Source organism: Ixodes scapularis, unplaced genomic scaffold (genome assembly GCF_016920785.2).
Source record: "Ixodes scapularis isolate PalLabHiFi unplaced genomic scaffold, ASM1692078v2 ptg000323l_1__unscaffolded, whole genome shotgun sequence".
Classification (NCBI taxonomy): Eukaryota; Metazoa; Arthropoda; class Arachnida; order Ixodida; family Ixodidae; genus Ixodes; species Ixodes scapularis.
This window is the reverse complement of record NW_024609965.1, coordinates 1662010-1684271: the sequence shown is the minus strand read 5'-3', so window position 1 is coordinate 1684271 and position 22262 is coordinate 1662010. Positions and strand designations below refer to the sequence as shown.

Sequence of the window (22262 nt, the reverse complement as noted above, 5' to 3'; positions counted from 1 at the left end):
TCCCCATTTGTGAAACAAGCACCTTGAGGTTGGGCTGCGAAAACACAAACTGCCCTTTCTTTTATGTCTTTTCCCTTGTGGTCTTGGGGAGGGGGCGAACTGACATACCAGGGAGCTGCGAGCCATACCTGCACGCGTAAAGAGCCACAGGCAGCTCACCAGCTGAAATGTGGCCACCGCTGCTCTGTGCTGCCATCCCAAAAGTCAAAAACCCGCAAAATAAATTGCGTAAAACTGCTAGATTTCAGGTGCAGGGCAAAAATGACCTTTTAACTGAATTTATTGCTACAGAAGAACCCTGATCACGCAACCCCGGCTCCTGCGACGTCACGCATTGTACGACGACTTGGTGCAGACCCGGCCGCACTAAGTCTTGAAGTTTAAAATCCTGAACTGGTATCGAAGTTTAGAATCTTAAACTAGTACTTAAATTTAGAATCCCATAGCCTCCATTTCCTTTTTTTTTTTTTTTTCTGAATTCATGTGCATAGTTTACCGGGCCCACTCCATTTGGCAGACTTGGAAAACAAAATCATAAATTCATGCACAAATCAGTTCGAAGCATGTCTCAAGGTTTTGCCATAGGGTGTGTTCAGATATGGACGGTCATGGTGGTGTCATGCCTATTTTTTGTTTTCAGTCATATTTTTATATGAGGTAGCTAAACTTGTCCAAATAATGGGACAGACCTTACTTTTGCAAGATACTTCCTTGTATTCGTGAGAAGAATCGCATTCGAGAGAAGGTTGAAAAAGCGATTTTCCCAACTGCGCAATGACGCAACTTTGAAGGCTGGAGGACTAAAGCGTGCAGCTTTGTACACAGTCAACAGTTTTTACGTTTACTGCAGGCATACTTTACTACCAGAATTAGTTCCAGTTAACTTATATGACCATATATTTCAAGGGATATAAAATGCCAAACTTGGCTTCTCGAGCAAATCTTACATAATGAGGCATTTTTCGGCGAATTTTTAAGTTGCTTTAAATTTATATTCTAAAGCTGAAACCTTTTGCATCGAGTGTTTAATGCTTTGTGAACTTTTAACAAATTAATTAGCGTTCTACAGTTGGAAGCGTTTTCTGCACTGTGCTCAGAAATTTCGTCAAAATGGAAAAAGTCAAAATTTTGCAATTTTTGTGTGGCAATTAAAAAAAAATAACCATTCTCGATTTTTTTTTTAAATTTACCCGATAGGCCGTTGATGACCAGTAAATACAAATCTGCAAAGACATGTTGCATTATATTGTTTGAAAACATCAAAATAAATGCGTAACTAGGTCGTGGTCGCGTCAGTTTCTGCTGGGGCGTTTCCGTCTTAAAGGCCCATGAAACGAATTTTGGGCTGGAATAAATCAATTTATATTGGGATGCTACTAATAGCACATCGCTCAGTGGGCCAAAAGAAAAAAGGTAGAAGGTCAAAAGCCTGAGTTTCGGTACGAAAATTTGAAAGAGACAGCCAAATGTGCGCTCAGCGCTATTCAGGTCGCTCCAAGATCTCATGAGACGGCTCATCCGCAATCAGAAAAGTCATGATCTATGAGTGGGTCAAGGGTTGCAAGAGAGTTATTGATCTGGGGAATTCATTTATGAAATCCCAAGAGGGTCATAGAGTGCAAAAACCTGCAGATGTTTATTTGCAATTAGAACGCTCTTGGTGTGAATCAGCCTGTGAATCAGCCAGCGCTGCCACCTATTGCTGTAAGCCGTCGCACGCGCACAGGTTCGAGGTTCACTATAAACGGAAAATAAAGAAAGAACTGACGATCAGTCGACCGGCCTACACCGTGGCGAGGTCTTTATAAACAGAAAATAAAGAAAGAACTGACAATCAGTCGACCGGCCAACACCATGGCTCTTGCCAATAAAGAAGACGAAACGCAAGTTTTAAAATAAAGGTAGTTTAAATAAAACAATGATTTAAATAGAAACAGGAATAATATAATGGGGTTCACAAGTAACGAAACGTGGCAACAAGTAGCCTCAGCACTTCACCCTGCCTGTGCACGGGCGGCAAAATGCAAAAATACCTAGCGAATACACAGAAGAAAAACAATTACTAGAGAACTAAAAGCTGAAATCCTAAAATCCTGAATTACTACCAACCAGGGCTGGGCAGTATAACGATACAAATGTATCACTATAGTATCTCGGAGACACTTTCAGGTATCTGTATCTCTGTATCGTGATACATTTAAAAAATGTATTTGTATTTCCGTCACCTCGACAAGAGAGGTCTTGTGTATTGACCTTCGCACACCATACCTTCACCAAGAAACGTTTGCGCGTTGCAAGCAGCCGACAATTATTGCCCACCTTGCTAGTCTTCTAAACCGTTTGTGACGTGTGCCTCCCATAAGAGTGCAATATCGTACAGTATTGAAAACTGCAGTCACAAAGATGTTGCCGACATTGTGCTCACGACGATTGCCCAAACGGCGGCAGCCGCCACAGCCTGCAGCTGCAGCAGCTGCCATTTTCTAACAGTGCTCGTTTTGGCTTTAGCCAACTTCTCGCGCATTGCGAATCCTCTTTGAAGGAGCACTAAAACTCTTTGCGTATGAATGCAATTTCCAAAAAATGATGTATGATAAAATAGTGCACGCAAAGTGCAAAACGGGGTTAGCGTTAGGCGCATGTGCAGTGGCAGTGGCAACGTTATTCTTTGCATGCACTACTCAAACTTGCTTCTGAAGAGTGCAGCCTGCAAAAAAAAAATCACTGATCGATTTTCTAAAAACCACGTGAAGTGAAAACACATCTGTACTGGCGCCTTTATCGCGCCACAGTTTCATTGCATTTGCATTTATTTAAAAGCTTTGCTCTCTTTTCGCCCAGCAAGTTATTAGCATAGAAGTAACGAAAGGAGTTACACATATTTTTATCATGCGAGGCCAAGCCCCAAAGTCGTAATCATTTTTTTAATTATATGACTCGCATATCATATGACGCTTTTGCGCGGTCCCCTGAAAGTCGCATATTCAAGGTTCCACTGTATAAAGTTATGAGATTTGACCTCTAATAACCGGAACTTCCCAAGAATATTGCCCTCAGTTAATGATCAGATAAATAAACTTATCTTGCAATCTGTACATTTCCCATGGTGAAATGCACTACCGTAAAATACTGCGGAAGTGCCCACTATTAACATTTCCCAAACTTGGGAAATCTGCAAATTCTATGTTAAGCGCCTGATTTGAGTGGACAAGCATGCATGTTTAGATTAACTCCGTTCTCAGTGAAAGTAAGGTGGGTGCTCCCTTGGTATTTTCTGGTACTTGATCTGCCTCCAAGTTGAGGAGGTATCCACTGTTTGCTTTTTTGAAGTGTATTCTAAGAGAAACAATATTGTATACATTGGAACCCTCGTTATATAACTTTCAGGGGGCTGCGCAAAAACGTTATACAACCCAAGAGTCATATAATAAAATATAAGCATGACAATTCTGGGCCTCGACTACACATGACAAAAATGTGTCCAACTTCTATATTTACTTGTAAGCTAATAACCTGCCAGGTGAAAAGGAAAACAAAGCCCTGAAATAAATAAAAAGTACATGAAAATGTGGTGCATGCAGTAGAGGTGCTGATGAAATTTCATTTCCACTTAACCTCATTTTCAGGAAAGTGATCAGTAATTTCCTGTTAATACTGCAGATTGGGTGAGTTGATAAGGCATAATTGCAAACCAGCACACAGGCAGACAATTACTCAGAAATCCAAACACACAGAAAACACACTGACACAGCACTGTGTGAGTGCATTATTTTGTGTGTTTGGATTTTTGAGCAACTGCCTACCTGTGCGCTGGTTCGCAATTAAATATAATTTCCTTTCGGAGGCATCGCTCTCTAGAAGTGAGCAACGCTGTCTTGGTCGTAAACAAACTGCTGAAGGCCATCGAACATGATGCTTCTGCACATGTCAAATCATGCATCCTGGTGCCTGTGACGCTGTCAACTTTGTCCAAACTATTGGCTATGCGTCGTTCCCTTTTTGATGACTTCATTGAGCGACACTGCATCATGGATGGCGATATTGTCGTTGGCATTTGACGTGGTCTACAAGCCACGACGAGTTCATGCAGGTGTGGCACACCGTTATTCAAGAGAATGGAATTGCCCAGCAACCGGAAATCATAAGTAGAGTTCCAGCCTGTCGCGCATGCGCATATCAGTCAAACCTGAATCGAACCTTTGTCAAACTTTTCGCAAGAGGCTAGAAAAAGTTGAATCTGGTCAAACTCAAAACTCAACCAATTACACTGATACCCGACAACTTTTTTGCTTTCTAAAAGCACGGCACAGCCCATCACCTACAAGCATGAGTGCACGGATCGATTTGTTACCACAGGAAAATATGTTTGCAGGGTCTATTTTTTTTTAATTTATGCAAGTTGTAAAAATTAGGTGCTAGTGGAAATTAAGTCATTTACAGTAAATAGCTTTTAGTCATTGCAAAGCCACCCAGCAGTTTGCTTGTTCCATCTTGGTTGCCTGCCTTTTATGTCGCAGATTGGTTTAAATAGAGCAAAAGCCATATCACACTATTATTGAGAAAGATATCACCATAAAGGTCTTAGTAATGTCTCATTACAGTGGGCTCTTCCATTGGCGCAATAAATTTTTCGCAATGAGCTGATGACAGCCGCTAACATCAGCTCGTAAAAAAATTCACAATAATAAAAAAAAACATTACTTCACTGCTTTCCTGAAACATCCGTTATTGTGGTTCATTACTTCTGAATAAAAATTAAATTGTAGTTGTAATTGAAGCACATTTTAGCCACTGCAATTCCAAAATACAAATTACAATGGGCACAACAATTTTTTTTTTCCCGCACTGAGGCTTTTTTCTATGAATTCACGAACAGATAGAAACATGCACAAAATCTGGCTCATTGCCCTTCTGTCAAACCATGGGGTTTCATCACAAACACACATGCCGTCATTCACAGGACAAATATGCACCTGATAAAGTTAAGTTGCCAGGATGGCGGGGAACCATGAAATTGGTGCAAATATGATTTACGCATTGAATATGGCAACTATACACCGAAATTGTCATAAAATCTCACCAGAACATCCAGCTTGTCTTGCGAGGCAGCGTAAGCGTTGACCTCCTTGAGGCCGTCGTACGTGCTTGCAGGGAGCGTGGGGGCGTCTGGAGGCAGCGCGACTGCTACCTTCGTGGCTGAGGTAGCCACGACACTCTTCCTTAGCTCGGTAAGCTGCGTGATGATGTTGGCCTGGTTCTCCAGGACCAACACTTGGAAAGCTGGAAAAAGAACATATAGACCCACATGCGGCCCTGAAGTCACGCAGCTGCAATGGCGCTGTTGACAGCACTGCGCATGCGCAGACTTTTCACCTCACGCAAATTTGGTTTCTGTGCACGCGCAGTACCCACACCTGGTGTGGGGGAACACACGTGCTTGTTTGTAAACAGCGTGTCGGTCTATATTTACCACTTTACTATTTAACACCCATTCTTCTACAATGCATGAAAATCAAAGTTTAATTTCACTGTAATCCCAATTTTGGAAAATTGAAAATAAAAATAAATGCCATTTGGGCATAAATGTCTGCTAAATTCAAAAGAACGTGCCTGTATCAAATGATATTTATTCGGCTGGGTTTGGCATTCGCGTCTTTGCCACTGTTAACACCGCATCTCTCCCATGACAAAAGTTACACAGAAGTGTTGCTGGAACAGGCATTGATACTCTAAAATCACTAGAGACCCAGATGTAGTCATTTCCCATCCATTTCACCCTGTGGCTGCATGAAGTGCAGTACTGATAGTGACAGCTCCCTTCCCCCCCCCCCCCCCCCCCCCATCCCAGACACATGCACACTGTCCCATAAAATCTACTGGTTCATACTTTTTACTTCTATAAAAACCAAAACCTTCCCCCCCCACTAAGGAGCACAAAGAGTATGGCTCAAACTGCAAACGGGAACAGTGGCTTTTGTCGTGACCCAGAGGTATAATAACCAGTTGTCCTCAACAAACCTAGACAAGATAAACAATAAAACGTCTTTTGTCAACTATCAGAGATTCGAAAAAAAACAGGAATGACCTCTCCTTGGGAACAGTGACCTTGTGTTGTGACAAAACTCAGTTACAGAATACAGATTAAAACGTTAAAAGGCGTGAACTGAAACAGGACGAAAAAAGACACGTACGACAAGGACAAGCGCCAAGTTTCAACCGATTTAATATAACACCAAACGTCGGCAAACTGTCGATCCCCATCAGATATATACACCGCCATGCAACAAGATAAAGGTTCCTATCACTCATCGCATGCAGCCACCAAGAAAGACAACTTCTTTTTTCAGCAGATAAAGGAAAGGCATGCTTACGCATTTGTTTTTTTCTTTTCCTTTCCTTTTTTACACTGGGACATCAAAAGTGTGAGTTTATCGGATAAATCTAATTTTATAAAATTTTATTGGCAAATGTTTGTTTGAGTTTTACGGTTTTATCCGAAATCACGGCATGCTAATTATGTCCCACTAGCCATATAACTCGCCTGTACAAACCGAATTAGTGTACATTGCACAGCTAAACAGGTCTGTTTGAAGTAAAATCAAACACATTGTCTATTGCTTCCTTGGTGTGCCGGAAGTGTGATGAAAATAAGTTGCAATAGCAGAGGGCATACATGCATCTGAACTTTTTTTTTACATGTGTTCACATAGTCCAAGATTTCCTAACATATGTGAAAATACAGCCAATTTTTAATGCTCACTGTGGAATATTTACATAAATGCTCATGAAAGATGTGTACCAGCGTGTAAACGTTTTTCACGTAGGTTTATTATTATCGAATGGGGATATTTACGTATACAGGCTGATGAAAGACATGGACCAGCATGTAAATGTTGTTTACGTAGGGTGATTACTATCCAATGTACTTTGTCTTAAGGCCATCATCAGGGTATGCATTAAAGGTGTGCATTAAACACGGTGCTAGAAAATAGTGACGCCGGGCACTGATATAATACTATACCCGTGCCATGCCAAGTATCATAAATTGTGTCCAGCACTCCAGAGATTTCGCTGTGATAATGATCCTGAATGTGGATTTTACAGGAAAGACGTTCCTCAAAAAGAAAACACACAAAACAGCTGGTGCCATGTTTTGCAGCAGCCTAAATGTCAAGGGTGAGAGGCCCTACTACAGTGTAGACCGCATATAACGTATGTCGCGGGAGTCGCGAAAATCCGCACTATAAGCGGTACCGCGTTATAACCAAAACATCAATTTTTCAGGCCAAAATACATGCCATGAGACAACTTACCCTTGTAAAAGAATTTATTTTATGTTCGATGAAAAATAAAGCTTAGTTTGAGGAAAGTCTTTATTTCACCAGACTAGTACAGTTATGTCTCAAGTGTGTCACACATTTTGAAAGAAATTAGCGGCTTTTGCCTGGCGCAGCCTTTTAACGGCGTCGCGGGTTGCAGACGGACGTTGCGAGCGTTCAGGATTGCTAACCCTAATCACTTTTCTCCGGAGATGAAAACGCGTGAAAATTCGCATCCTTCATACGGTACGCGCCAGTAATACCTTGAACTTTAGCACACGCATGAAATGCGCCAAATAAGAAATCCGGGCGATGTTTGAGGTCACAAATGCTTAGAAATCACCACTGTAGTCGAAGTAAACAAACACGACGACACGGGCGTTTCTGCGGTCTTGAGAGCGCCGCCACGGCATCGCTGCACGAGTAGGTGGATCTTCCCTTCTAGTACGTGCTGGGTTATCATAGCGACACACAACGAAAATTCACAGTCAAGGATAGCGCTTTTACGCAGAACAATGAGATGAACTCCGTCTACGACGACGATCACAACCGACACCATGTTTACGGAGAAGCAGCCGGCCCGCGACCGGTACGCAACACGCGCGAACACTTCTCCTCGATCTGCGATTGGTCTGTCGGTGCGGTTGTTTGTTTCTTTGTTTCCAACGCAGCGGAGGGACGCATGCACGTGAACGACACGTGCGTGCGTCCCTCTGTCGCTACGGTGGCTACGGCGACTGAAACCTCTCTCTTCGCTTCTCCCCACTTCTTCGAGCAACATCCTCGCCCCGCGCCGTCAGCGCCGTTATCTAGTGTCGCACAAGGAAGCGTGCCCGCTGCTCCGGTCGTCGGCGCGGTCGGCGGGCTGTGCCAAAAACCGCACTATAGCCGGTATTTCCCTTCGCGCGCCTGCATTTTAAGCGGTATGTAAATACATGGAGTTCTATGGGAGGCGAACCGGTGGTTTAAAAAAACCGCGTTATACCCGGTCCTGCACTATAAGCGGTTACGTTGTAAGTGGTCTATACTGTACATATATTATACTTCCTCAAATAAATTCTCCCTGGCAAGGGCAGCAGCTGTGGTACAACTGAACTAAATTTAATAATTTATTTTTGCTCGAAATAATGAACAAGATTACTTAATCGAGGGTTTGGAGTTAGAAATGGCACTGACCTCAATATTTTCAAAGTACACCTGTAAACAATATGTAAGGCTCATAACATATGCAGCTAACATTAGAACATATGCAATAAAAGATGTTGTGCTATCACATCCCCAGCAAAAATTACAATAATAAACCAGTAAACTGATAGACCAGTAGATTCCTATTGTAAAAAGTAGGTGGGTCCTATAGTACCGATAGAGGCCCATTGGTGTATTGGTCAAATAGAGGACTACTGGTGTATTGGTTTATTAGAGGCCTATTTGTGTGTTTGGTTCAGTAGAGGCATGTTGGTGTATTGGTCCAATATCGGCCTACTGATGTATTTGCCCTTACTGGGACATTCTAATGGGCTACATCAATGGGCCTCTACTAGCACATTCTAATGGTGCCTGGAACATGTTCCCGAGTGCTATGCTCATCGTCACTTTATTTTAGTTCCCTCTATCTTTGCCTGACAACGTCATAGAAGTGTCATGCTGTTCCATGCCACGATCCTGGTGGTGGTAGAGCAGCAGAAGGCGGGTGCGGTAGGCCCCTGTTGTGCTGTAGCTCGTCTCCAGCTTGATAGTCCATGGAAGATTCAGCAGCCAGGAGTTGGGACGCTACAAGAGCGACACTTGTGTTTCCTATTATTCGCTGGAACACATAGGGCCAACCATTAGGATTGCGACATAACACAGCATCCAGCTCCTGCGACATAATTTGTCACCATTTTGGGGCTACCTTAAATGCATAAGCAGCATAGGATGGCCAAAGACAGCAGTCACAAATGCATTCAAGGCACTCTACTATAGGTTGTTTGCGCATGACGTCAATCCGCCATTTTGTTGTTAGTTTGGTTTTTGAAACAAATTTACTACATTGAAGGATTACATCGTAACCGGTTGAAATGATGTCAGCGGTGCTCTACGCATTTGAGAAGGCATGTATATCCTTGAAATGCTCGAGTTTGGCACATTCCACACAGATCGCAACAACAAAATGGTGGACGAAATCACGTCAGTGAAAACACCCTATACACTGTTCATTATGACTACTTTGCATAAACATTTTCAGATATATCCAGTGAAAACGATACAGTGCACAACTGTACAGAACATGCATAAACATACCACAACCGGGCAATAAAAATGGTGTTTTCGTCATTAAACTCAAAAGTGGTAAGCAAATGTAGTGTTCAAGATGACTGAAAACATTTGCAATAAGTTAGCTATTTCGTAAATTCTCATAGTAACAAAAAAAAATAAACATAAAAAGATAATGCATTGCTTTGTTTGCTTGTCATAATGACAATTGGTATGAGGTCTAAAGAGAACAGCCGTACACTTGTTGCAATGAAATTGACTCAAACTTGAAACTGCTAGACGAAGGTAACATTTTTTGTGAGAATGAATATTGCACTAAACATGTTTCTAGAGCAAATGTACAGCCTACTTCACTCGCTTCTATTACAGTTTATCTAGCGTGCCAAATTCTCTCCTGATGGTGCGACACACAGACTCCCACACCAACATTACCACCAGCCAGTGTTCTTCTGCAATGCGCAAGTGGTACATTACTGACGGCGCACATTGCACAGACGTCAGTAAGAATCGGTGCATACAGCTCACCTCCAAGGACAAGACAGGCTTGACAAAAAAAAAATGCATGTTTATCTGAGCAGGCCTGGCAATCGAGTGCTACCCTTTCACACGCTCTGAGCCAGCTAATGTCTTTCTCCTTTACTTGTCCACATGTCACACAACTCGTCAATTTGATGAGATGAAATCAACTCTGGTCATTTTTTCCAATACAGAGGGTGGCCACAATTTTAATTGATTCACCAGATGAACCATTGTATGTTGTTTTAATGGGTCTAAATTTTAAATTTTTTTGAAAAAATTCATTTTTTGATTCTAAGGTTTTCAGTTTTAGAAACTAATTATACACCTTTACACCAAATTTGATGACCATACGCCAAATAGTTACGTTGATATAAAATATTTTCAACGCATTGTGAGGCAGTAACAAAGTACAGGAGCTCAATGTTTGAATGCATTTTTCTCAGTTCTACTTTTTGCTGCAAATTTCATACGAAGGAATCTTTTGTTCGAAGGTGAAAGTATTCTGTTACCACATTCAAGATGTTTCTGAACTGAAATTTACTCAGGAATCGGGCTATCTACTTTATTTTGTTTTAAGTTGAAGTCCTCAGTGAGAAAAAACTTAAGTTTTCAAAAATTGACAGATGACAGATATGCATCTCATAGTTTGAGGTAATAACTCTTTCTGAAATATTTACATTTAAGTTATTGAAACTAGATAGCCTGAGGTCCCATATCCCCCACTTTATATTCAAGCAGTCAAAATGGTGCTTAATAGCTTGATTTGCATATCATAGATTCCTTAATGAAAAGTGACACATCATCTTATGCAGGTATGTAAATTTGTCCTAGAGAGCTGAAAGTTTGCACAGTACACCTACATCTGAAGCTAAATCTCCCCTGCAAATTTCATTCCGATCACTTGAGTAGTTCAAAAGTTTGACCTCTAGCCAGTGTCCCCCCTTAAGTTTCAAAAACAAGCTCCATGGGCAACAAAAAACATCCGATTGCCTGGTATTCCACTATGATAGGTGACATCAGCCACCTCACCCAATTTAAGGTGGAAACCCCAGGCTTCGGCGAATCCAGCCACACAAACGACGTCAAACCTGTCAGTGCCAAAGCCACTGCATTACAGTGCCCAGTAAGGTGTATTCACCCTCCTCCCACAGCACCCTAGGGAAGTATTTGGTTGCACTATTTTTAGGCATAAAAGAGATTAGAAAATATGAAGATACAATTTAAGCTTACTATGAAATTCTGAGCAAGTGTCCCCCCCAACTTCACTGCCAATTTCACATTTCCTCGCTGTTCCGGGAAAGCGCCCCCCTCCCCGCACCACACCCGTATCACGTACCAGCCTGATTGTGCCCAGGCAACACTGGCCTGCGAAATTCAGTCCAAGAATCCAATCCAATCCTACTTTGCAGCCCTATCTGCCCGGTCGCCATGCACCACTGTCGCTTTGTTTTGGGGTTGTCAGGTCGGCTATGCATTCTTTCACAGCGGCAAAGAAAATTGAGGTCGTCCAATGGCATTGTGAAAACGGGAAAAACATACACCTGACGTCTCGACACATCAAGCTCTACCGGATACGGGAATGGGACAAGAATTTTGAAAATTTGCTACAGCCAAACTACCAGAAAGTCAAACTTCGACGAAAGCTAAGTAACGGCACGCCGGTGTACAGCGAAAACGTGGAGGATGCACTCATACCTCGAGCGCGAAAGAAGTGCAGAATGAGCCATTGGCAACCGGCTTCTTTCTGAAGAGGTTGTCAAAATAGCCAACGGCACATAGTCTGCGGAATGCTGCAAACTTTTTCTTGTGACAGACTCTGAGGAGTCTTTTGGTGGTTTTGAAAGTGATTAACATAGCAGTGACAAATCTTTGGCCTAATAAAGTCTATGTTCTCAGAGATAAATAAAATACTAAATCTGTGTACACTGCGCTTTTTTTTTTTTCTTTTTCTGGTAGAAAAATTTTGTCGTTGCCATCTTGAATTTTGGTGCTCTTTCGGGATAGAGCTCCCCCCCCCCCCAGCCTAATTGCTAGTCGGGAGTGATTTTCGCAGGGGGTTCTACGCATGTGCATTCTTGACTTGCATATACAGTCACTGTTTACAGCTAAAAACGCGTTGCGGTTTGCCACAGCTGCTTCCACTGATTCTTCTTTTCGGCTGTAATGCAAAAAGCGGATATGGTGTGATAATCCTATGTGCCGCTACTGCATGGCAGGGTTGTTGCACCCTTTGTTTCGATATCAGCTCTCCTCACTTTGATACTTCATTTATGCCTAACAGCATTGGCATCGCCTGACTGGGACTTCTATTCAAGAAATACGATATCGATAGAGCGAGGTCACTACTGGCATTTTAAAAGAAAAGGACCAACGGTAAGAAAGGACAGAAAAAAAGAGAGGTATCGTTTCGAACAACCACTGGCTAGTTGGAATCAAAAATATGCCAAACAAAGTACGGTGACATATTGATGGATGCAGCATGTCACTCGGCACAGGCAAGTCATTTTGCGGTTCGTGCGGATGCTGATGAAGTTAAAAAGGAAATTATTTTATTTTCTAAACTAGAAGGATAGTTGTGTCGTGACTACTCATTCCTAATGTTTCACCTGACAGGCACAGATTGACGGCTCCTTTCTCTCCGCTTTCGGCCCCTGAGCGAAGAAAAAGCAGCCGTTGATTCCTTGCCCACCAGGCTTTAAAGATGACCAACGAAACCATAATCCGCAAGGTAGGAAAATGCGCCTCGCGCCCTCCTCTTGTCACCCTCTCCGAAAAATTATGTGACGGCAGGGGCTTCTTTTGTGTCGACTTTTTCTGTAGGGATAATCCTCAAAAAGCGCGAAATGAGCAGCTAGCCGCGAGCGCCACAACGACCTTGAGACGTCCAGGTGTCTTCCCTCGTCGACGCGGGCACGCTCAATCCGCGAGATTGAGGAAGCCAGCACGACCGAACGCTTTCTCTCATGAGCTGCAGGTCCGAGGCCGCTCGGTCGGTGGAGATCGAGGGGTCGTGGCGGTATGCTGGGTTCGTACCAGCAGCTGCTCGCTGGCATCGCGCGGCTGATGGAACCGTTCCCGTGTCTGCACAAGGATTGGCTTGCGCAACAAAAGGTTCAGGTCGTCGATAATACATTTATTTCCCAAACTTATAAATCAAGTGGCTTTCACTAATCTCTTTATTACTGTTTGAAACACATCTCCTCTCATAGGTTGTTCATCCCATTTTGGACTCTCTCGCGTATTTATTCGTCCTTACCTCTGCCTGATGACTGTTTTATAACTTGATAAAGACCTTTAAATATTTGCGCGGGCTTGCGCGATGAACGCTGTCCCGGATTTAATATTGGAAAGATTGGCGTCAGGAGGGGCTAAACAAGCAAACCGAAATTCTTGCTTCTAATGAAGACGGCACGATCATAAGATAGGTCTTTGCTTCACTTGCCTCCACAATGCCCCATCGTTTGCTCTATTGCAACTTCTCAGTAACATAGCTGTATACCACATTTTACTCATGGTTACTATACATGTGGCCCTACAGGCTTTCCCGTTATGGGCGAGTCGACTTTTTAACGACCGGCGACTCTCCTAAGTGAGAATAAATATTATCACCTTCCCACAACATCCACACCTTTCTCTCCCCCCTCCCCTCCCTTTCCCGAGTTTTGGAGATATCAGGCCACTCCAGGAAGCAGCCTGCAGACGGCGTTTTTTGGCTACTCATTCTCAACACATTCAAACGTGGAAGTAAACACATCGCATGATTGACGCCCAGTTTATTTGCAACCTAAATAATGTGGCTCCACTGTTGGGACCCAATCAATTTCATCATCAATCATTATTTGTTACGATTTCATGGTGAAAGTGTGTTCGTCGTGATTCCACAAAAGTGATGGATTCAAAGGGAGAAATAGCTCCTCGTATTTATTTTGCAGAAATACTCGCTCCTGTGACGCTCTAGTGCGTAAGGTCAAAGCACCCGAGGCACTGCGTAATACTTTAACAACTGTCGTTGACAATGAAATATTTGTGGGAAGTGCGTAAGATTGTTTACACCACAAAAGCATACCTAAACACAATAAAATATTGCAATTGCAAAAAAAAATATCAGCCTGCAAAAACCGTTGCTTTCCTCTCTCTCTTTTTTTGTTCCTTCGCGCCACTACGAAAACATAGTGGCTGAGCAACGAAATTCTATCAAAACCTCGCTTCTTGGATAAAGGACACCAGGCTATATGGTAGTGATTTTGCCAGAGAGTTTGTAGAAATAGTAGGCGACCAATGAACCTAGGCTTCTGCACAGATCATGCCTGGGATATTTCAATTTTCCTTCCACGCGATTAGAAGGCAAGACGCTGGGAGGATTCATGTGCACTAACATGTTGCTTCTAAGAGAAAGTACCAGATTTATAGTGCATGTCAAATTAGATGTAAATAATTTAATCACTTTGCACAAACATTCCCGGCCTGGAGGATTTCCTATCTTATGATCGTGCCGTCTTCATTAGAAGCAAGAATTTCGGTTTGCTTGTTTAGCCCCTCCTGACGCCAATCTTTCCAATATTAAATCCGGGACAGCGTTCATCGCGCAAGCCCGTGCAAATATTTAAAGGTCTTTATCAAGTTATAAAACAGTCATCAGGCAGAGGTAAGGACGAATAAATACGCGAGAGAGTCCAAAATGGGATGAACAACCTATGAGAGGAGATGTGTTTCAAACAGTAATAAAGAGATTAGCGAAAGCCACTTGATTTATAAGTTTGGGAAATAAATGTATTATCGACGACCTGAACCTTTTGTTGCGCAAGCCAATCCTTGTGCAGACACGGGAACGGTTCCATCAGCCGCGCGATGCCAGCGAGCGGCTGCTGGTACGAACCCAGCATACCGCCACGACCCCTCGATCTCCACCGACCGAGCGGCCTCGGACCTGCAGCTCATGAGAGAAAGCGTTCGGTCGTGCTGGCTTCCTCAATCTCGCGGATTGAGCGTGCCCGCGTCGACGAGGGAAGACACCTGCAGGGGTGAGACAGGTGAAACAGGTTATGGAGCAATTTTTGGAGTAGAAAAATCTGGATTTTGGAGCAGCTTTGGAGACAAAATTCTTGTTTTGAAGCAGCAGTTTATGCATTTTGGAGCAACTTCGAAGCACAAAAGTCTACAGTTTGGAGCAGATTAGGAGCAGAAAATGTTAGAGCAGATTTCATCTATTGAAATCATAAAAAATAATATAAATCACATAAATCAGATTTTTCTTTTTCAATCATTATTTTTGTCCACCCTGGTTTTAATAAGTTATCAGAGCTGATACGTACCAAGATAAAATATATTTAAAAAAATTAAAAAAAAAAAACGGAAAAGGCAAACGCTAGTTTCGTGCGCATAGATGAGGACAGGAAACACAGGCTTTCTGCAAAGTTAGGTGGGTACCAGGTACCTCATAAGCCTGAGGTACCTGGTACCCACCTAACTTTGCAGAAAGCCTGTGTTTCCTGTCCTCATCTATGCGCACGAAACTAGCGTTTGCCTTTTCCGTTTTTTTTTTTTTTATTTTTTTTATTGTAGTGCAGAACCTTTTAAAGCGGTGATTCAAAAGCATGAACAGGGAAGCACGGTTTACTACAACTAGACATCTATGCACGCTCGTAGAAAGCACCGTGCAGGTAGAAAAAAAAAACTCCCCACAAAAGTGAGTCACAAGGTAAATAGTGAAATGATAGGAAAATTATGAGCAGCACATGCACGCCAAATACGGGTGTGACCGGTTCATTCGATTGCTCACGCACTGGAAGCAAGTGTGCGATAACCGAAAGTACTCACGGCGACGGCGCCATCCATTTTGACGAGATAACGGATGCAAATGAACAATTACACAATGGAGGCGCTCAATAGCACTTTTAAGAAAAGGTTTACTCTCAAAACGAAAGGAAAATTTTTGTTAGCTCATCTTGATAGCCTGTGCAACGTACCTCTCGCGGCCAGACAGCAAGACCGCGTGACAGTGCACCGGTAGCATGCAGTCACAAATGACAGCGTAAAGTAGTAGGAAGAGGGGAGAAAATAGCACGTATCATAGGTATAGAAGGGTACTAGAGCTGAAATCTTTGAATCCGGCGGTTGCTTGCGCCACCCTGTACACGTGCCGTGTACTTTACTACGACGAGATTGAGTGTTGCCAACCAAGCTCTCGTTTCCCGCTAAATCTAGTGCCGCCCCTAAATTTTTTTTCGTTTTTGAGTTACTTTTGGCACAGTGTGGCGCAATTTCGACCAACTTCGCGTTTTTGGCACAACTAGGCGCAGAAAACTGGGTTTGTATCAGATTAGCGCAATTGGGGCAGATGTCACACCCCTGCACCTGGACGTCTCAAGGTCGTTGTGGCGCTCGCAGCTAGCCGCTCACTGCACACTTTTTGAGGATTATCCATACAGAAAAAGCAGACACAAAGGAAGCCCCTGCCGTCACATGATTTTTGGGAGAGAATGAAAAGAGGAGGGTGCGAGGGGCATTCTCCTACCTTGCGGAATATGGTTTCGTTGGTCGGTCTTTAAGCATCAATCAGAAACTGCTTCTTAGCCTACGTGATTTTGTGGCAACCACATGAACCAAGAAAGCACGGAGGAAGTTCAACTTCTGCGAACAAACCAGAAATCTTGATGGTAGGCACTGCACATAAAAGAAAGCCCTCTTAACTATTCGCTTAATGCAGGCACATAAAAATCAGGTCCCTCAAGACATAGGCTAGTATTGTATCCAAACCGGTATATTCAGCTTTAAAATCTTTTTCGTGCTGGTTTAGCGACAGGCAAGTGAACCAGGTCAACTGCAGATAAATCAATGCACTATTACAACTTTCACTCGGATAGGTGTCACATAAGCAGACTTGCCAAGCTACAATGATGAAAATACTACAGGGGATGCCAAAAAACACTACTATTGTGTGAAGGAATACGAAAACTGATTTATACTTCAAAAACTTGGTTTAGTTAAGAAAAATGCCTCAACTAGGGCACAAACACATCATACATTGCACGAAATGTCTTATTCTTTAGAAGTAGAAGGTTGGGTCAACACTGAGGAAGTTTCAGCATATGCTTCTCTTAGGAAGTTGTTGTCGAACACTTGTTCATGGCACTTTCCAGACTGGCTGCATCTCACAACTAAGAACTGTTCAAGAGTCTTTTTCGACATAGAGGAGCGGAACTGCGTGTGTGCCTCCTTCACTTTGCTGAAAACTCTTTCTCCTGTGCCTGGTTTAACGAAGACGTTAAAGAGCAAAGTTCTTGCTCTTTAACGTCTCCACAACCGCTGTAAACGGCACGTTGTGTTCAATCAAAAATGTCGTAAATGGCATTCTGCTCGGGTAGTGTCGTAATCCGTTGATCGACTAAAGTACCCTCCAAGCTTCTCGTTGGTTTCATCTACATTTGCAGAGCCCTTGTGTTTTTTTCTATTCAGATGACAGAATGTCCCGGCGACCAGCGTGCGAAATGTTGACATCGCAGCGACAGACTACAAAATGTGAACATTTCGCCCTTGCGCGACGTCTTCAGAAATGGAAAGTCGGATAAATAGCTGGGAATAAACACTTGCAAGTATTTTTTTCCCGCCATCTTGTAGCAAAGATGGTTTCAAGGGATCATGAGTAAAAGTTCCAGTAACACAACGTACAACGTTCGCCACAACAAAGGAGATTTCTAGTTTTGGATTCAGATGGATGGATGGATGTTAGACGCTCAGCTCAGTAGCGGCTATACCACCCCTTACATCACTGGAGCGGTAGCCTGCGCCCCCTGGCATACAAGTCATTATCCAGTGTTGCCAACCCCAACTTGTAAACAAGTGAGATGCAGCTTAAACAAAATTATCTTTTTCTTTACAGGGGGGTGCGGAAAATTATACAAATATTGTTGTTAATACGATAACCTCAAGAAAGCGCTGGAAAGCAGACACTTTACGATAAAATCGTAAAACTTGGCAGGTATGCATAAGCATAACAGAACAAATGACATGTAGCTTAAATTTTCTTTACGGTCAAGGTGGTTCGAAAAAGGCATGAATTGAACCGTAGCAACTAAACAGAGTTGGCGACACATTAGAAATGAGTAAACACAATACAACTATCCTCCTAATTTAGAAAAACAACTGCATCTCAATGTTGTGAAAATGTTGATTGGGGCGAAGCTCTGGTGGTGCTTGTCTGCGTAGACGCTGAGCCGCAGGATGCCGAGCCTTTCATTCGTTTTCATCCATGTCACGCTGCGGTCAAATGCTCAAATGCGCATATAACCACATTCCATACCACCCATTCTCTTTCTGACATGGATGAAAATGAACGAAAGGCTCGGCATGCTGCGGCTCAGCGTCTACGCAGACAAGCACCACCAGAGCTTCGCCCCAATCAACATCATTCACCACGTAAAGATGCGCTTTTTTTTTGTTTTTTTTTGCCTTACACAACCTTAGGAACACGTGCTCACGTGCTCGTGAGCACATGAACTCACGAGCGAAGCACGAGCACCCGACGCCAAACATGGCTAGCCCCTAAGGAGCTTCGCCCCTAACAAAAAAAAAATAAAAGCCGCTTACAGCTCCCTGTAATGCTGAATTAGAGTGCAGCTCTTGAGGAGGAGGGGAGGGTACTAAGGGTGACATTTTCTTTTTTTTTTTTTTTTGGGGGGGGGGGGGTTACGTGACCAGGGGGAGGGGTCATGTGACCCCCACCCCCGCCCCATCTTGAGGTCACGTGACCCCCAAGGTCACGTGATCCCCCTCCCCGAGGTCATGTGGGGGTCACGCGGCCTTCCAGAGAAATTTTTTCTGTAGATTTAGCGGGAAAACTTTTCCGCTAGATTTAGCGAGGAGATTTTTCTGCTAGATTTAGCGGGGAAATTTTTCAGCTAGATTTAGCGAGGAAATTTTTCCGCTAGATTTAGCGGAGAAATTTTTCCGCTAGATTTAGCGGGAAAACTTTTCTGCTAGATTTAGTGAGGAGATTTTTCCGCTAGATTTAGCGGGGAAATTTTTCAGCTAGATTTAGCGAGGAAATTTTTCCGCTAGATTTAGCGGGGAAATTTTTCCGCTGGATTTAACAGGGAAATTTTTCCGCTAGATTTAGTGGGGAAATTTTTCCGCTAGATTTAGCGGGAAAATTTTCCCAAAATGCAACGCGCGGTTATGGCGACGGGGACGCCGCTCACGCCAGAAACGGGCGCCTAAGAGCTGCGCTCTAAAAGAATCATCATCAACAATTAGAATTTCCTGCTTACCCTCATCAGCATCCGCATCAACTGCAGGATGACTTGCCTGTGCCGAGTGACCTGCTCCATACATCAATATGTCACCATACTCTTACAAAAACTAAAATTTCTTGGCTAGATTCCCGATTGCTACTAATTAGTGGTCGTCCGAAACAATACCCCTAGTTTTTTGCCCTTCCTTACTGTCGGTTCATTCCTTTCAATATGCCAGTAGGGATCTCACTTGGTCGACATTGCGTTTCCTGAGGGAATAACTTTCTTTTAGGCGATGTGAGGCCGTTAGGCATCAAGTTTCAAAGTGAGGAGAGCCGACACTGGTACAAAGGGTGAAAGAAGCCAGCTATGCAGTGACAGCGTTTATGATTATCACACCATATCCACTGTTGTGTGCGTTACAGCCAAAAAGAAGGACAAGTGGAAGCGACCGCGGCAAACCGCGGTACCTCTTTAGCTGTAGACAGTGACAATATATGTGAGGCAATTGCGAGTCAAAAATGTGCATGTGTAGAAAGAAGCCTATGCGAAAATCACATTCTAAACCAACAAATGCCTTCCATGATCGCAAAGTTTCTCAACTCTCGTGTAAGGTGGCGTGTAGTGCGGTGAAGAGGCGCTAAGAAACAATGCCAGGTTGCAACAAAGGCAACTCATCTTCAACATTTTTTTTTTCTTGCTTTAGAAAAAAGATTATTTTGAATAAACTTTCAGAAATTAAAGACAAACTCTTCTTCCAATGTCGGTATCTTTCACATTTGTACTCTGACAACGTCATAATAAAATAAATGCATGTTTAGGAAAAAAAAAAAAAAAAGAAAGACTTTTTCACAACTTTAGAATATTTTTTTTTCCCATGAGGTATTTCGTTATGCGGCTTCAAACATTTTTTTTTTTTTATTTGTAAAATGTCTACAGGGCTTTCAATAGCAAAATAAACTTATAAATACCAGGTGCAGAGCGATAATTAAACAAAAAAGATGAAGAAAATTGCAAAAAAAAAAGGTTTTTGATGAGGTTTCTAAAACTATTTTAACAATTAAAGTTGCATAAACATCACAACATAGCAAGGTAAAAGCCATTCGAATTTCATAAAATAAAATCCGAGGCATTTTGAAAAAAATTAGACTTTCACTCCTTTATTGAATGCCTAGTTGTATGCCCATTTAAGAAATAAAGACACGCTCACGCCGTAAAAAAAATGTTTTCGGCAAAAATATTTTAGGGAACATATAAATAAGGAAACAACATAAAAGGTCTTTTCTGTTTTTCCTTTAATTATATTTTACCCCTACCAGCACGCTCTTCATTCCAAGTATTTTAGGAAAAGGTTACGGACTTTGGGGTAAAGAGCCATGAATTTTCTTTTTAAAATGGGAAATGGTCAAGCGTAACGTCTGGGATGTTTGGCGTGGAATGAGCCCCATGCCAACAGTTGCCTAAGCGGCAAGATTGAAGAAAGAAAAGATTGGGCGGTAAGTAAGAAAAAAAGGAGGGAATAAGTCAGAAGGAAGTGACCTAGAAGACAGGAAAGTGGGCAGACAAATGACTTCAGACCTAGGTGGGCTGTAGTTGTGGAGAGAGATGTACTATTCGAGGTGAGAATTGCAGAGAGAAAATGTCTATTTCTAACGGAATGACTAGTGGCATAAGGTGTGCAGATAATTAAGGCTTTTAACATGTGTAGTTTTCCTGGAAACATAGAAGCCCCGTTTCTTAGCTTGTTAGACCCTGTAATCGCATGTCTCTGTCAACAACCACAACACACCTCTTTGTGGTCTAGGGTTAAATCTCAGCACTCAGTTTCCCATCTTCTAGGTCATTTTTCTCCTTCTCACTTTTGGTCAGCTACCTCATTTTTCTCTCCCTCTTTACTGAGCCCACCGCTGCAACCGTCGTGGTTCTTGAGGACCTTCAATAAATGCTCATGCTGCCAGTTCATCAATGTCTCTATTTCCCTTTCTCCTTAAAGCATGTGTATGGTATCATCATGATAAATGAACATGGCAGCTTTGCTGACCTAAAATTATGGCTTGTTAATTGTAAAGACGCATAAATGTAGGTTTGGTAAAACTGAAAGTAAATACCCATCATATCTGTAGCCAGGCATTCCGAGCGAGGTGGTCACGGGCAATGTCCATCAGCCTCTGTGATAGGCAACGTCCAATTACTTTCTGACAAGCAAGTACTTCCTCCTTTGAAAGTTCTTTTCCCTCAGGTGTGTGCCATTGTTGTTCCAGGTAGAAGTTGAGAAACCTAAAAAAATTTAAAGCAGTCCTATAACGTGAGCAAATAAATGCTGTCATATTTGACTGTCACTATCTTAGATCACTTTGTCATTGCAGTAGGTTCCTAAAACTAGATACAATTTGTTTTATAACTAAAAGCACTGGGCAAACCATTGCAAATCCTTTTGATTTCAGGGTTGTTTGTGCAATTAATAGTGGATTTGGACAACATAAACAAAAATATTGAGAACACAATAAATTCCTATGATTGGTCAAACCTGACAACCCCAGAAATAGTTGAAAGCTAGATAATAAGGCTTCAACTGGTATGGGCTGCGATGGAGATCCAAGACTAAGGAAAAGGAGAAACAGCTCCCCCATGTGTCTAGTTTTCCACTGCCTAGAGCTGCAACATGAAATTAAATGCCTCCATATTAAATCAGAGAAATTTAATAATGTTGCTATCAGCTCTAAATCTCTGGGATCCATTGGAAAATTTTATTCATTTTGATCAAAAATTCATCTTTTTTTTTTTTGTTATCCTACGTTTATTTTGAAAGAGGGAAGGGGAACAAAAGCTTTGCTGCGTGGTCATTTTGAGTGCCAAGAGCTATTTGTTCTGTGCACAATGAATCTCAAAATGCACAAAATTTCTAAAATTTCAAGTATGACTATCTATTGCAAGTGACAGC

The 22262-nt window shown here is 42.5% G+C and overlaps 1 protein-coding gene and 1 long non-coding RNA gene across 2 annotated transcripts in view; both read right to left on the bottom strand.

The window, feature by feature from the left end:
- The window catches only part of LOC115308574, a gene marked incomplete at its 5' end in the record, with an annotated part of 39105 nt that extends 33788 nt beyond the window's left edge, over nt 1-5317 (bottom strand). The window contains one exon of the mRNA XM_040212713.3: nt 5081-5317. Within this exon, the coding sequence (XP_040068647.3) occupies nt 5081-5317 (237 nt within the window). The remainder of the gene's footprint in view (nt 1-5080) is intronic.
- A 3580-nt stretch (nt 5318-8897) lies between these two features.
- LOC120841751 lies at nt 8898-21593 on the bottom strand. Its single transcript, XR_005715807.3, has 2 exons — nt 21430-21593; nt 8898-9123 (listed from the first exon to the last, which is right to left on the bottom strand). It is a non-coding gene; the product is annotated as an uncharacterized LOC120841751 (long non-coding RNA).
- Between the last annotated feature and the right edge of the window lie 669 nt (nt 21594-22262).